General features: G+C 38.0%; 1 protein-coding gene across 1 annotated transcript in view; it reads left to right on the top strand.

Annotated features, from left to right (window-relative positions):
• The window catches only part of kcnh2b (potassium voltage-gated channel, subfamily H (eag-related), member 2b), a 169,517-nt gene that overhangs the window by 11,994 nt on the left and 141,965 nt on the right, over positions 1-15,558 (top strand). Inside the window, exon 2 of the mRNA XM_026292651.1 lies at positions 11,409-11,639. Within this exon, the coding sequence (XP_026148436.1) occupies positions 11,409-11,639 (231 nt within the window). The remainder of the gene's footprint in view (positions 1-11,408; positions 11,640-15,558) is intronic.

Raw genomic sequence — 15,558 nt, 5'->3', positions numbered from 1 at the left:
CTACTGTGTGTTCCCAGAACCAGAACCAAACAAAGTGAAGCAGCATTCAGTCACTATGCTCCTCACTTGTGGAACAAACTTCCTGAACACCTGAGGTCTGTTCAAACTGTCAGCTCATTCAAATCAGGACTGAAAACACTGTTGTTTACTGCTGCCTTCAAATAATTGTTCATCCTTGTTTTCTTAATGTGCTTTTACATCTTATTTTAATTACTTTATTTTATTTTATTTTTTTATTTTAAATGTCCTTGTTTTAAATGCTCTTTCCCATGCTTTTAATGTAATTATATGCCTTGTAAAGCACTTTGAATTGCGTAGTGTATGAATGGTGCTATACAAATAAATTTGCCTTGCCTTGCCTTTGTGCTATTGAAAACACTTGATTGACCAATGAAGCAGGTTAGATGATTTGTCTTGAGTTGAGTCAAGTTCAGTTCTGTCTGCAATAGTAGGTTTATTCTGTGTAGGCAGATGCAGTGGATTGACTGAAATGAATTGGCCATAGTGTTTTTCTCTCTTACTGTAGCTGGTTGCCTGTTCATAGCCACACTGTCTTTTTGTATTTGTTCTGTTAAATCCCTGTCTTTCCAGATTGTGTGCTCTCCCATAATACAGGCTGAAAACAATATTCCAGCATGCCTTTTTTTTTTTTTTTTTTTTTACTTTTCAGTAAATAAATAAACCTGTATTAGTGGAAATGTAGTTTTGATTCACTATTCACTCTATTTGGAAACAGCCCCACAATTCAGCACTAAGTGGACTAAAATAAATGCTTTGGCTGTCAAAACATGACAGGACCCCCATTTTTTCTGTCAGCTGTGTCACAATGGTGGCATCAGCACTTCACTCCAGCAGTGCACACTTGTGTGTTTTGCCAACACACTTTCCAGCTAGCATGTCTATAGGGACAAAAATATGAGTAAACACAGATACAGAATGCTGTGGCAGCATTTTCAATCTGGAGAAATGCTATGTCAATACTCTTTCCAGACACACTAGACCAGGGATATTAGTAATTATTTCCCTGGCACTGTGAGAGAGCAGAGCATAGAGTTTGACTGGGTAATCAGGAGAATCGTGACTCAGACAGAAATGTGTCCCACCAATAAGATGAGAGCACGAAGCATGGATTGGTTTACAGCTACAGTACTTCATGGGGCACATTATCACACTATCACTGGCATATTGCTCATATAGCAGTGTGTGCCGTAATGTAGTTATAGGTAAATAGAAATTCACAAATTGATTTTACTCGGCCCACTTTCAACTCCAGCAGTGTTTCCTCCTATACAGTAAAGAAATAGAAATGCAGTGTACCAATGTCAAGAAATGAACCATTTCCAGCCCCTTATGGCAAATTATTCAAACTTTTACTTCATTTTAAAAAAGACTTTACTTTTATAATGATGACTCATCACATAACTGATAAAAATATGAGCCTGGTGGTTTTGTTTTTTACCTTGGGAATAGGCTAGTAGCTTGAAAAACTAACATAAACTCAAAGTCCATCAAGGTTATTATTTGCATGCTTGCAGCCACATCTCATGGTCTTCATCAGAAAGTTGCTTCATTTGTCTCATGTGTGTTGATGAAGAGAATCCCACAGTGACTTAAGACCAGGATAGACATTATTCAATCAATGGGGCTACAGAAGCATCTGTCAGAACAGCAAAGGATTCAGACTGAGACAATGTAGGCAATGCAATCCATCCTCAGTGTTAATATATGATTCAGTTATTTAGCTTGATATTTTGGTGATTACAGAAGAAATCTGGGTTTTCATGTTGACGCTGATGTAAGGTGGCCCTACGGTGCAAAACACATTTCAAAAAAACAGCTTAGGGCCATGGTACTAATGAGATATGGGATAAAACAGACGTTATATTTAAAGGGCTCTGCGTTTTGGCTTGTGAGTGTCAGCTCTCTGTTCGAGATTTTAGCATGTGTCAAATCTTCAGTTTCCATGGAAATTGCACAGTAAGAAATGAGTAGTCAGACACAAAAAAACCTCAGCCTGTCGTTGTGTTATCTTGTCACCATCAGTAAACTAACCCACTTCATTCATCTGCTTATTTCTCTAGTTTTGTTTTTCTCATTCTCTCAAACAATATTTCTTTTTCACCCTTTCTTTCCACATTATCTTGGCACTCATCTTCCCTTTGTCTTTAATCTCACTGTTCCCTCCATCTCTCTCTGTCTTTAGCCAGCAGGCGCAGAGCTGGTATGTTGTCTCGTACTTCTAACACATGGGTTTCCCTCCTTATCCGCCTACGCAGCATCTCAGGGAGATTCCAAGCATCTTCACACATTTTCACATACACACACACACACACACACACACACACACCCTCACACACACACACACACACACACACACACACACACACACACACACACACACACACACACACACCTACATTCAGCATGCACACACACACACACACCGGTTTGGTCCTAGTGATTTATTCAGTTTGTGTTCGTGGATCTGTAAGAATGTGGGCTTTTGGCTGTATGCATGTTTCATCAGTGTGTGTGTGTGTCTGCATGTGTGTCAGGGGGAATTGGAAATGGTATTTTCTCACCAAGTAGGAGCAGCTTCTATCTTAAATCAGCCCTTCCATCAAGTCCCTACTCGCTGACTTCAAAGGCTCATTAAAGGGAAATTGCAGTGAAAAGCAATGAGTGGCCAGTCACATCACCCAAATGAGTAACGGAAGAGGGCTCTTGGATTACAGTACCTAACATGTAACCACTGTTCACTGTGGTGTGTGTGATTTTTATGCTGCAAACCATAGTTTTTAGCAATAATTTAGCACCTGGTGAAAATATCATAGATGATGAACTAATGAATGAATCTTTGTGATCAATTTCACACAGTGACAAGACAAAAGTAGTAAAGCTCTTTATGTAGTAAGGATGTTAGGGTGTGGATGGTGCTGGATGGATGTGCAGACTAATAAGTGAGACTGAAATTTGCATCTTGACACTATCCAGCAGCTACAGCTACTTTTTTCTTTTTCAACTCTAACCATAGTCTATGAGATTATGGCATAAATATTAATATATTTATTAATTACTTTGTGAAATGAGTGACTGACTGCCCTTTTTGAAGACTGATGAAAGTGAGTTCTTCATTTAAGAAGAAGAAGCACTGTAATTAGGACGATGGTTTTATGGATTTACTCAGGTATAATGCATCTTTTGTACTAAAACATGGATGCACTATGTTCCCTGGATTTTAACGAACAAAATGACATGCAATACTTGATGTTTGAGTACACGTACGAAGTAACACGACAGAAAAGGTAAGACCTAATGTTTTTCCAATATTTGTACTCTTGTTAAATATTAAGAAACTGTAGTCGCTGGGATAATTCAATCCTAAATTGCTTTATACCTTTTGAATCGTGAGACTTTAAATTTTCATTTGATGGTTTATCGGACTTTATTCAAATTTGTCCGACAATCTTTCTTGACACATCTGGAAATACAATTTTTATCCCACGCCTGGGACAAGGGTAAGCAGGTCCACATAGATTATACACATCAATTTTCCTGGTCACACTATCATATTACTGCCTTATCAGTTTAATAATAGCATAGAGAGCTGATAGAGGTCAACAAAAGTCAAGAAAGCAAAATATTTCTGCCCATGGGTTGACATTATAAAGCACCTTTGAGAAAAGTGTGCACCAAGCAAATTAGAAATACACTTCACATGCTGGGAATAGCTGCCCACTATTAGCCTTGTGTAATTTGAACGCATTGCCTGCTGGTTCCAAATATTGTCATCTCTTGCATTTTCCGCTCTGAATGTCTACAGTGCAATAATACAGTGCCTGACCTCCTCGCTGGCAGAATAATGCCAGCTTTCTTTCATTTCCAACTGTGACCTGACAACTAAGCAACAGAAACCCAGACCCAGTTGGTTTCCAAACTCCTATGTATCTCTCTCCTGTTGCTCTGTTTGTTTTTTGTCTTATTCTGTGTATCTAAAAACTCTGCTCGTCCTTTTGTTTACCCTCTTTTATTTCTTGTTTTATTACCTTCATCTTTCTTCACCCTGTAGATTTCTTTTGGCTTAGTTAAAATGTCGACAAATGTGCCATATGTCTCCATATGTTTACATTTATAGCTTATCTTCCCAGTCTGTGTGTGTGGGTCTGTCTGAAGAATGACTACATTTATTAATGCATGCCTCATCTTTTACTGTAAACTCTCATGTAGAGTACTCTAAAAGACTTAACCAGGGAAAAGACATTTACTTGTTTTTTTTTTTTTGTACATTATCAGTCACTGAAAACACCCATTTGAAGGCTGCAAAATGCGATGTACAATATGCACACATACACACACATCTGTGCTTTTGTATTACCCAGTGCTCATTGCAGCCAGACAAACCCATCAAGCTTTATGAGCCTCTGAGAGTTGCTGCTGCTGCTAATTCATGGAGGCAGGCTGTGAAGTGCATCCACACAACTGATCCTCACTGTTTCCATGAATATCTGAGCAGGCCCTTTTACTGGTTTATGTCTCCCATGAGAACAGCCTGTTGAATCCAGGACGAGCTACTTTATGGATGGTATGTCTGTTTTATGAAGGAGGGGAGGAGAGGCTGTGATAATTTTGTGTTTAACGCAGGGAGGAATAGACAGAGACACTTTCTGAGCACTGTGTTGATGGATGTTCACTTTATGCTGAAGAAATGCGTCAGTTTTGATTTTTGTAACATGATTTTGATTGATGTGTTTTGGGGGAGGGAGAGGGAGAAGTGGGAAAATGTTATTTTGCTGACAGGAATTTAGGCTCAGTGAAGCTCTTGAGAGCATAGCTGTGTTTAAAGGTAGACCAGTCAGCTTGATTGATGTCATGTATAGATCTGTCAAGTGTGCAGGCTTTGAAAGGTACTTTTTTTTTTGTATTGAATGTGATGTGGCAGAGAAACAGGGCAAAGTTACATTTTGGAAGAAAAACCACAGTTCATTCCAACTTCTTTTTTTTCTGCTCATAATTTTAGCTCTGACATCTCAGCATGTAGCTCCAGTGCTAAAGGCTGCAGATAAATAATTTGTGAATGTTAGAAAGACTTGTTTATGCATTAATTGCTAAGAAACATTCAGAAACATGCAGTAGATGGTTTAGACATTTTAGCTACTACTTTATTTGGGAGTAAAATAAAAATGAGAGAGTAAAGTCACTAACCACTAAAACTACTTTATGAAGGTTATGGAATTTATTTTCATATTTATATTTTTATGTTCATAATGTGATGATGTATGCAAATAGATAAAAGTAGGTCTGTCTGGAAGTACTGAGATACTGTTATGCTGGATGAGTCTATTTTGTCTGTTCTCCTTGATTAGAAGCCTTTTATTTATCAGTTTGTGAGGTACATGCTGTGTTTCTGTATTTGTAACACAGGGTCACACTGTGTTGGGTCTTGCTACAATACCCACAGCCTGTCACTATAACATCCATAAGTCATTTAGCTGCAGCCTCAGCACTCATACCAAGATGATAATAATTGTAGCAGTGAAACAGTTCCTGCAAATCAACATGCTGCACAAAGAGTTAGCTGCAGATACAGGAGTTATCTATTGATTAGCTACAATAGATAATCAATAAGTGTCGTGGACTAGCATCTTCCCAGTGATGAATTCTACATCTTATACTAAGTAAGTCAGAGAGAGTAATGCAATACATCTGCTCATTTGAGTATATTTTAATATAAGTAGAGTGACAAATAATTGGGGCACACATATTTTCTACTAACTGCTGACATTGTTCATGACATACAGTTGCAGGAAAAAGAAATGGCCCAGTCTGCAGGTTTATGGTTTTCTGAATAAACTGGTCATCATATGTGATCTGATCTTCACCAAAGTCACAAATATCAAAAAACTGTATTTCTAAACAGGTAAAATACACAGTCTTGATCTTTCATGTCTTTATTTATTCTTTACATAAATGTACAAAGTGATGGTGGGAAAAGTAAAGGCAACGCTAGACTTCTGATGTTGCTAAAGGTTAATCGAAGTCAGTAGAGCAAGCACAAGTAGAGGGAGTCAGTGCGATTTAATCTTTAAAAACAAACATCAGAAGTTTAAAATCTATCCTAAAATGAACTGGGGTTATACACTTACGTGTGGATAAGTTTAAATGAGCAGCAGCATTTTGTTCAAGTTGGAGACAAGAAAGTAAAAATTGATTGATTCCAACATAGAGAGCATTACAGTAATCTAGCCGAGAGCTCATGAAAGCATGAATGACCTTCTCAGTATCACTATGGGAGAGGAAGGACTTAACCTTGGCTAGAATCTGCGGCTGAAAGAAGCTTCCTTTCACAAGATAATCAAATATGACCCCCAGTTTCTTTATCATCACAGTTAACAAGGTGCAGCCAAGGTATTGTTTTATCAAGGTATGTTCCACAAATGGAGCTGGACATAAGAGCATAAGATCTGAACCACACAGTTAATAAAGCAGAGACAGGACACTATAATGAGGTATCTGGCTTAGTGATAGTATCGGATTGTTTCTAAATACTTCCTGGTTTGTTTGTCCAGGTATTATCCAAGCAGTACATCAATCACTGTGTTTCTTTGCACACACCCCTGATGTGTAAATATAAAAATAGATGTTTGGTTTCAATATAAAAATTCATTTTGCTAAAACTCTTAAATTCTGGATCATATTATGAATTAATGTGCACAGGGCAGTGATTGGAAAGTAACCTACTCTCAAGTAAATGACGTTCTCAACACATTAAACAATAACTTTTTTTTTCTAGCAGTACATATATTTGAGTTTAAAACTACATTCAAATCACATGCACAAATCAATATTTTGATACTGTCAGTTGGTGCATTGGTAATCACAAAAATATTATCTTGTTAGTCAGTATTTCCTTTTACATGGCCCTTCTTTCTCATGCGCCTCCTTTATGATCTCAAAGTTTAAAGCACTGGATATTAATACATCCATCTCTCTTTTATGGCTATTCTTGGAGCAGCTAGAGAAGGTATTTTAGAACCATGACCTCTAACATTTATCACATTCTTGCTAGGAAAAATGGATTTGCTCTCAAATAACACCTAAATATTTAGCCAACACTTTACCTCTTTTTATTTGGTTGTTACTATAGCTTTCATTCATTCCAGCTCAGTCCCCACTCAGCCAGCACTATCATCACATAACTTCAATCCAGATAATTCCTGTGCTGTGGTATTTTCATAATAAAGACATGAAGCCTCAGTGTGGTTTCTTTGTTTAGTTTAATTCCTTTCATTTATTAGAGAAGCGAGATAGAAGCATAAGCAGGAGATTGTGATTGTTCAGCTACAGAAAGTGGTGCTGCAAAACAACCTGCCTCAGAGAAGACATACTGAGGTAGATGCATTGGATCTGTACTCAGGACTAGGCAGGTGGAAATATTTCATGCATATGTATTAAAATGCAGTGAGCATACCCACTGGACATCACACTGCCATTCTCACGGAAATTATTTAGGAGGAAGGTTGAGCCTGATTATGTCAGAAAACAGCTTGTAATTTCAGAGAACTCATGCATCTAATAACACAGGTCTGCTTAATTGATGGAGGTAGAGAAAAGTGGTTGGAGAGTTTGGCTGGTGGAGGCAATGCATCATATTTTATAGATGCAAAAACGACAGTTATACAGCACTATTATGATTTGTGTCTGAAACCTGTCTTCTTCTCATAGCAGAGTAAAAAAATATATTACAATAATAACTTTCTCATATAGTATATGGACGAGGGATTCCCAACTGATTTTTGGCAGGTTACACCTTAAATTTTTATTTCAGATTTCCTTTTCTCTAAGGAATGCAAGGTTGGCTACCCTCAGTCCTGTTTCTATCGTATCACCTGTCAGAGGCCACATTTGAAAGTTTTATTATATTTCATTGATATTTTAAAACATATAACAATTTTTGACAGATTGTATTGATTAGATGATAAGTGAATCACGCTCTGTGATCTATCCTATTCAATCCCACTGGTCCTATAGGTTTATGATGGCACAGCCTGATGTATTGCAAAGGTCTGTATAAGAGTTCTCACCCTGGGTTATTGCAGTGTATTCATTATATTTTCATCCAGCACCTGTCTCGATTGAAGGATTGAATGTGCAGCTCAGAACACGTATCAAGCAACTGGGCTTCATTTCAAATCAACTGAGATTAATTATGAAGCTTTGATTTGTCAAGTCAAGCTATTGTCAGTATTCTCATATCCAATATTACCTGGTTCTGCACTTTTCTGATGCCAGGCCCAACCTGAACATCAGAAACACATTGAAAAAGTACGGTGATCATCCTTCACCCTTCAACATTTTAAATCCAGTTTCCCAGGAGTTGGCTCTGTGTTTTAGGTACACTGTGATCAAGGTCTAAAGTCTGACATACTGAAGCAATTACAGGAACAGAATCTCTGAGTCTGCTGGAGCAATAAGGTACTCTTTCCTTTTCACAGCCTAAGGTCCTTGAGGAAGATTTATCACCAGTAGCCTTTGTGAAGATCTCCCTACATGGAATGAAATTACCAAAAGTATCAAGCTGTTGTTTTGAGACTTGCATTAAGGATCAGCTTGGCTTGTTCACTGCACAATAATCTTGAATCTTGAAAAATTAAAGTTATTTATGTCACCTAAAAATGTTCAAACTCTTAACAAAATGTCCTCTGATGAAAACCTTCTATCCACAGTGCCCTACTGAAAAATAGTTTACCTTAAAGAGTTTGTTCTCATTAGAATGCACATGCATTTCTTGAAATGTGGCCTTGTTAGTGGCTTTAAAACGTGTTTGGAGACTCTCTGAGTGACTGTTATCTTTGTTGAAATCTTTAGCAGTCGGAATCAGACAATGTTTCACTTTGAGCAGAAATCTTTCTACCTGCTAAAAGTCTCACTCTATCTCAGTCTCATCCATCTAATGGTGCAGGAAATGTTGACAAAGTTGCTGCTCTAGGAAACACTAGGACTAGGGTTTATTGGAGCATAATGAGTAATTACACTTTGAATGGAGTAACTGGCCTCTATACATGGTCAAAGTTGTTGTGATATGTTGTGTGCAATGCTTCTCACATATAAGCTTGTCCAGTGTTTGCATTGAGCTTGCACTTCTAATCATATTTAAACTGTACTTTTACATTAGCCATCTTCTTGTTGCATAGTGGGTCTGCATACACTATTAATAACAACAGCAATGATTAAACTTTCCTGCATTGCCAAAATAGGAGAGATGATAAAATGAGATTGTTCCCATCTGCTGTTTATTTACATCCCTTATTAATTTTACTAGAGCTGTCCGTACTGTTTGCTCTAAGAACATCAAAATGTGCAGATATATAATAGGTACAAGGTAGTAACATGAAAATAATGGCCTATAGTCAATATTGTGATAACATTATATATGAATTTTGTGTGTTTTGGTTGTACATTTTTAATTAATACCACATTCAGCTTTATACTTCCCATTTTAAAATTCATTGTAATTTGTGATTAACAGTGACATATTTTGTGATACTGGGTGGAGTCTGGGTGGCAAAGCTGCTACATATATTGTCTTCATATGTTTAAATAAAGTTGTTTTTAAATTTAATCAAACTGAATTAGCAGCCATAGAGTTAAATGTTCTGACAAAGCCTAGGAAATGTGAAATTGCTCATCGGTTCATTTATTTGATGTAGCCTAATTGCAGAGAAATATGGTCAGATCCTTCTATCACTGGACAGATCATTTCTCCTCCTCCTCACCTCTTCATTCATTTTTTGTCCAAACCTTCCTCCATTTATTATCTTGCTTCTTTCTATTATGGCTATTTTAGCAACGTTGCTGTGCTTTTCCTTCTTCCCAAACTCTTTTTACACAACCAACCCAATTCCATCCATTTATTCATTTTCATACAGCTGCTGTCCTGCTGTCTCACATTGCTATTAGTGCAGGGCTCCTCATTGTTGAGCTCTGTGTTATGTATAACTAAATGCAGGAAGAAAAAGAAATGTAATGGAGACCATCTATCAGCCTGACAGACAGCCACACTGTGGCATGTCCACAAAGGCCTTATGCTTATACATGTGCTGTTTGTATGTGTTCCCATAAAAAATACAAGAGATTCAGCACATACAAAACTGGAGACTTGCAGTTGTATATACATTTCATTGGCACAGTGCATAGAAAGGATATATGTGTGTGAACAACAAACCTTTGAGTGCATCAAGATCATCCTTTGACAATGAACAGAGGCCATTGAACTAAATGGCTTCTTCTGCAGTAAGTGGTTTAGAGAGAGACGTACATCAGAGCTTTGTGGGAGTCAGAGCTTCCAAGGTTGCAGCTGCATGTTAACATGTTTGAATACAACCACAGTATAAACACATAAAAATCATTGGGCACACTCACTTTTAAGTTTAAGAATTTAGGTGAATCACAGAAGATACATATACAGACACAATGGTGGTCCTGAGTTGCATAACAATTACTTTTTACAAGAAAACACAGTAAGATTTCTTCACACAACACAATGACATCTCAGAGAAAAAAACAATTTAGATGACAGAAAAGGTAGGGACAATGGAGTTGTCACTCATCCCGTATAATATGGTATTGCTGCTTTGATAAATAAAATGCTTTTCCCTGAATGGAATCTGAACTTCTGACCACTATTTGAATGCATATTAAATTTAGTTTCCACTGGTGGTGGCCAGATGGTTTTTTGTATTTGTATTCAAATACAAGTGGAAATGAGCGTAACCAAGGCAGTTGATTTGGTTGGTTAGGTTTGATTCCCCCATCCCATCCCACTGTGTGTGTTTGTTTTGCAGGTGCGTTAACAGATGGATTTAAGTGTGTTAGACTGCTAATTAGCATTAGCTAACATAGTTAACATGAGTTGATATTCATTTTTTACAGTGTGAAGGTAGATAGCTTTTTTCAACCAATCAAATGCCAGGGATGCCATGCAGAAACAATCTAAAATGACTTCCCTCCAAAGATAATGCAAATGATTTAATTACTGGTAGATGCATTTTTACTTTCCCACAGTATTGGTAGGGACATTTTCCCACTGTCCATATGCACCAACTACACCTTTGGGCACAACCTGTTTTTCTTGTTATTATATTTATAATTTTAGGTTATTAAAGTGTTATTAAGCAAACTATTAAAGTAATTATGAACACTTAAATGTATTATGGGTTTATTATTTTTATAAAACCAGCAATAAACATGTAGCAATTCACTTTCTAATTCAAACGCAAACCATTAAAAAACTAATATATATATATATATATATATATATATATATATATATAGTGTGTCTATTGATTAGTTATTGCTGCTGTCCTGGCAGAAACTGTAGTGTAAATAAAACTTTCTCACTCTACCCACAGGCCGGAAGTTTCTCATCGCCAATGCAAGAGTGGAGAACTGTGCCATCATCTTCTGCAATGATGGTTTCTGCCACATGTGTGGCTACTCGCGTGCGGAGATCATGCAGAAACCTTGCACATGTAACTTCCTGTATGGACCTGACACCAAACGACTGGCTATTGCTCAGATGGCGCAAGCACTGCTGGGATCAGAAGAGAGGAAAGTGGAGATCAACCTTTACCGCAAAGATGGTAAGAAAAAAAAAAAAACACGTGTTGCAGTGATTTGAGAGGTGGCTGTGTGAATGTACAAGAGGATGTGTACACTTTAGGAAGAAAAGTGTTTCTATTATTTACATAAAAGTAAGAGCAGGCAGTAATGAATATATAGAAATGTGTAAATGGACTGAAACAAAAATGAGATATATCTATGTTGTATTTGTAGGAAGCAAGTAATTGGTCTAAGATGTTGGGAGACTATGCAGTATCCAGTGTTGGTTGCGGTGTTATGTTAGTTGTGATGGTAAGAGTACTAGGGAAGATACATGAATGCATTTGAGTGTTTTTATGTGTGAAACTTTTAGGTGTTTAGGTGGTTTTCTTACTATTACTAGTTTCTTAGTTGGCCTCAGCATCTGTGTGCTGTGAACAGTATATTTGGCTCATGTTTGTGTCAGACCTTATGTGTGAGCAACCTGATTACTGTTTAGTAATGTACCTTTCAGTGCTTTCATAAACCAAATGTAGCAAATACTGAAAATTCTAATGTATCAAACTAAATTTAAAAAACAAAACATTTTCAAAAATAAATTGGCAGCATTTTTAGCAGTCCTGACTCTAAGTACTCTCCACAGTATCTTTCGCTTTAGGTGAAGTAAATGAGGGAAGCTGTTGTACTTGTGTATTTGTGTTTACCCACATGCCAACTGGACCGGGACCAGGTAACTGGACGCTGGTCTCTCTAACACTACACAGCTTTTATGGTGATAAAAACTGCCATGGTAATAAAATCTGCAACTCGCTGGGCTACAGCCAAAGGCTGGACATTTTCCACCTGTAGACAGACACCAGAGCAACAGGAGGAGGGATAAGGGAGAGACAGGAGGAGAGATAGCTCTAAAAAGTGAGGAAAAAACAACAAATAATGTGGCAGAAACAAAGTATTGCTGGTAGTGAAAGAAGGAAGTAAAGGGAAAAACAGCCAGATGGCACCAGCTGTCTCTTCTTTCTCTGATACTTCTGGTGAGCACTTCACCAATTGAACCCTGCACATTTCACTCCCCACTGTTTATATTCCAGATGTGCACACATACACAAACACTCCCAAACACATACAGATTTGTTTTCATTCCACATGGGGACTTTGACTTACATTCATTTTCTGGAGACTTACCCTAACCTTAAACCAAGTTGTCTCTTTAAAATTAAATGATTTACATGGTGGTGACCCGCAAGAGTCCCCACAGTGTCATAGTAAATAGTGTGAAAATGGGTTTTGGTCAACATGCCAGGCATACATACACACTCATGGTTGTCTTTCAGTCACTTCAGGGGACATTCTATTGACATGAGGACATTGAGTTCTCCAAAAAGTGACTGCAAACAGATTTATGTCCCCACAGTAGTTATATCAGCCCACACACATGCACACCAACAATAAAAAATGCACTTGTAAGAAGCTAAAACCCAACACAATGACTTGCAGAATTGTTCCCACTGGTTATGTTAACTAGAGACCACCATGCTCACAGCACAGTTTTAAAGGATTTGGAAGCAACAATATTTAATGCCTGTAAGGCTCTGGAACCAGTGTGAGCTGTTTGCTATTCACAGCCCCAGAAGCAAATGGGGTCAGGTTCTTTTCTTAAGGCCATACTGAAGTTCATTAGCTTTCTGGCATCACATTTTCACTATACTGTCTCACAACATAAACTGGTTTGATTTACAAGCTTATGGCGTTATTGTGTTGGCTGCCAGAGTTGATCATTTATTCTGTTGGACCGGGGATGTGTATAGTGGATTTTGAGAATGCTTGTATTATTCTCAGTGTCTCCAGTAATTAGAGAGTTGCAAAAAAAAGCAATGGCACGATTTGCAATTTCCTGGTTTTCTGCATAAATTGCTCATGAAATGTCATCCGGTCCCCACCAAAGTCACAAATATCAACAAGCACAATATTTCAAAAATGATAAAACACAGTCATGTTCTTTTATGTCTTTATTTAACACACCCATAAAACATAAAAATGATGGTGGAAAAAGTAATGAAGACATTCTGTGATGGGTTTACTTCAAAGTTCTGTTGACATGATGTTTTCATGTTGGTACATGGTTTTCTTTTTACACCATATGTTGTGCTGTGTGCTCTTCTTAAACACTTCTACGTTTGTTTCATCTGTCCACAAGACATTTTCCCAGTAGTGTTGTGTTGTGGAGTGTCAAGGTGGTCTTTGGCAAACTTCAGCTGTGCTGCTTTTTTCTTTGGAGAGCGACGTCTTCCTCTGTGGTGTCCTGCCATAGATAACATGCCTGTTCAATGTTTTGCAAATGTTTGACTCATAAACAGATGTTGACCAGCTCCAATAAATCCTTCAACTCTTTAGGGCTCTTTTTTACCTCATTCATTCTGCTTCGAGCCTGCTGGTCACCCATTTCTATGGAAAGTAGCCACAGTACCAAATCATCTCAATTTAAACACACCATGTCTAACTGTAGTCTGATGAAGTCTTTGAGGTTACTCTGTAGCCCTTTATATGCAAGTCAGCAACTTTTGATTGAAGGTCTCCTGAGATTTCTTTTTTGTGAGGCATGGCTCACATCAGCTGATGCTGCTCGTGAATAGCACATGGACACTGAGTGGTTTTATCAATCCATTATCTATACCCACTTATTCCCCCAGGTGTACCCCTGCCTTTCACCCAAAGAGAGCTAGGACCCTAAATAAGAATAAGCAGGTATAGATAATGGATGGATAGATGGTCACATTCTCTACCAAACGAAAGTGGTCCCTGCAGTGTTTATGGTTTGTAATCTTCAGTATGAATGGTGCATTTGTTTTAAGTCCTGCATAGCATGAATGGGAGGTGGATTCATCGTTGCCAGGATACTGTGTTCTTGAAGTGGGGATGGTCTAAAAACAAACTGTCCTAGAATTTGTGGAAGAAGCTGGAAAAGGCAGCAGAGATTTAGCGCATTAACAACTATAGAGTCTGTGTACTTCAGTACTTCATAATGTGAGAGATGGGTAGACAGGGTTTCATGGGTTTAGTCTCCACTACAGCCCTGAATCTGGGGTGCTCACCTCAGTGAGTGGGTCTGTCAGCAGTCGACTGTGCACAAGTCACGATGGTTACAGTTTTCCATGAATATTAATGAACCCTGTGTAATTTTAGTGATCATAATTTTGCAGTGCAATATGCCACTGCTGATTACATATGGGAGACACACTGGTGTGTATATGCAGGTATATTTTAGTGAAAGCTTGACCTTTCTTGGTGCCTCTGGTCTCATAAATGCTTGTTGAATATCCAGGAAAAACCTATGTTATGGTGCATTCTTCATGCAGACAATAGATGATAGGAAGCCATGAGACTTGAGCAGACTGAAGTGTGTTAAAATGTGAGTGTGACAATACATGCAACTATATAAACACATACACTACAAACAACAGGCCTGTGCTTCTCTCTGAATGTGGAGTTCTGTTTGTCCTCTTGCCATGGTGTCACAGTAATCAATGGTTTTGACTGGATTGAAAGTGTCAGTGATCAAAATGGTTTATACTGTCGCCTAAGGCGGTAACTATCAAAACATTGTAGCTGTTGAATACAAATCAATGATTTGGAGCTCTTATTGCAAATGAGAGCTCACATTTATTGGCATCTTAAATATAGCGAATAAATTTAAGGGTGTTTGTTATCTATGTGTGGTGAGGAGGTGTGACGCTGGTGACTCCTTTCTCTCAATCATAGTCACACACACTCATACAGAGTCTTAGGTAATCCCAGAAGGCCACCTCAAAGCCACTGGAGAGCCACTGATCGAACACTGGTGACACGCCTCATCCATAATGCACAGAGGGAGGAAACACTATGCCATCTCCTCTTGCCCCCTCCCTTCCCTCCTCTCACAAAGACTAAGACGAAAAAAAGAAAAGCATTTTCACTTGATCTCGA

Source organism: Mastacembelus armatus, chromosome 20 (assembly GCF_900324485.2).
Source record: "Mastacembelus armatus chromosome 20, fMasArm1.2, whole genome shotgun sequence".
NCBI lineage: Eukaryota > Metazoa > Chordata > Actinopteri > Synbranchiformes > Mastacembelidae > Mastacembelus > Mastacembelus armatus.
Note: the sequence above shows the minus strand (reverse complement) of the source record. Positions and strands in the feature narration are given on the sequence as shown.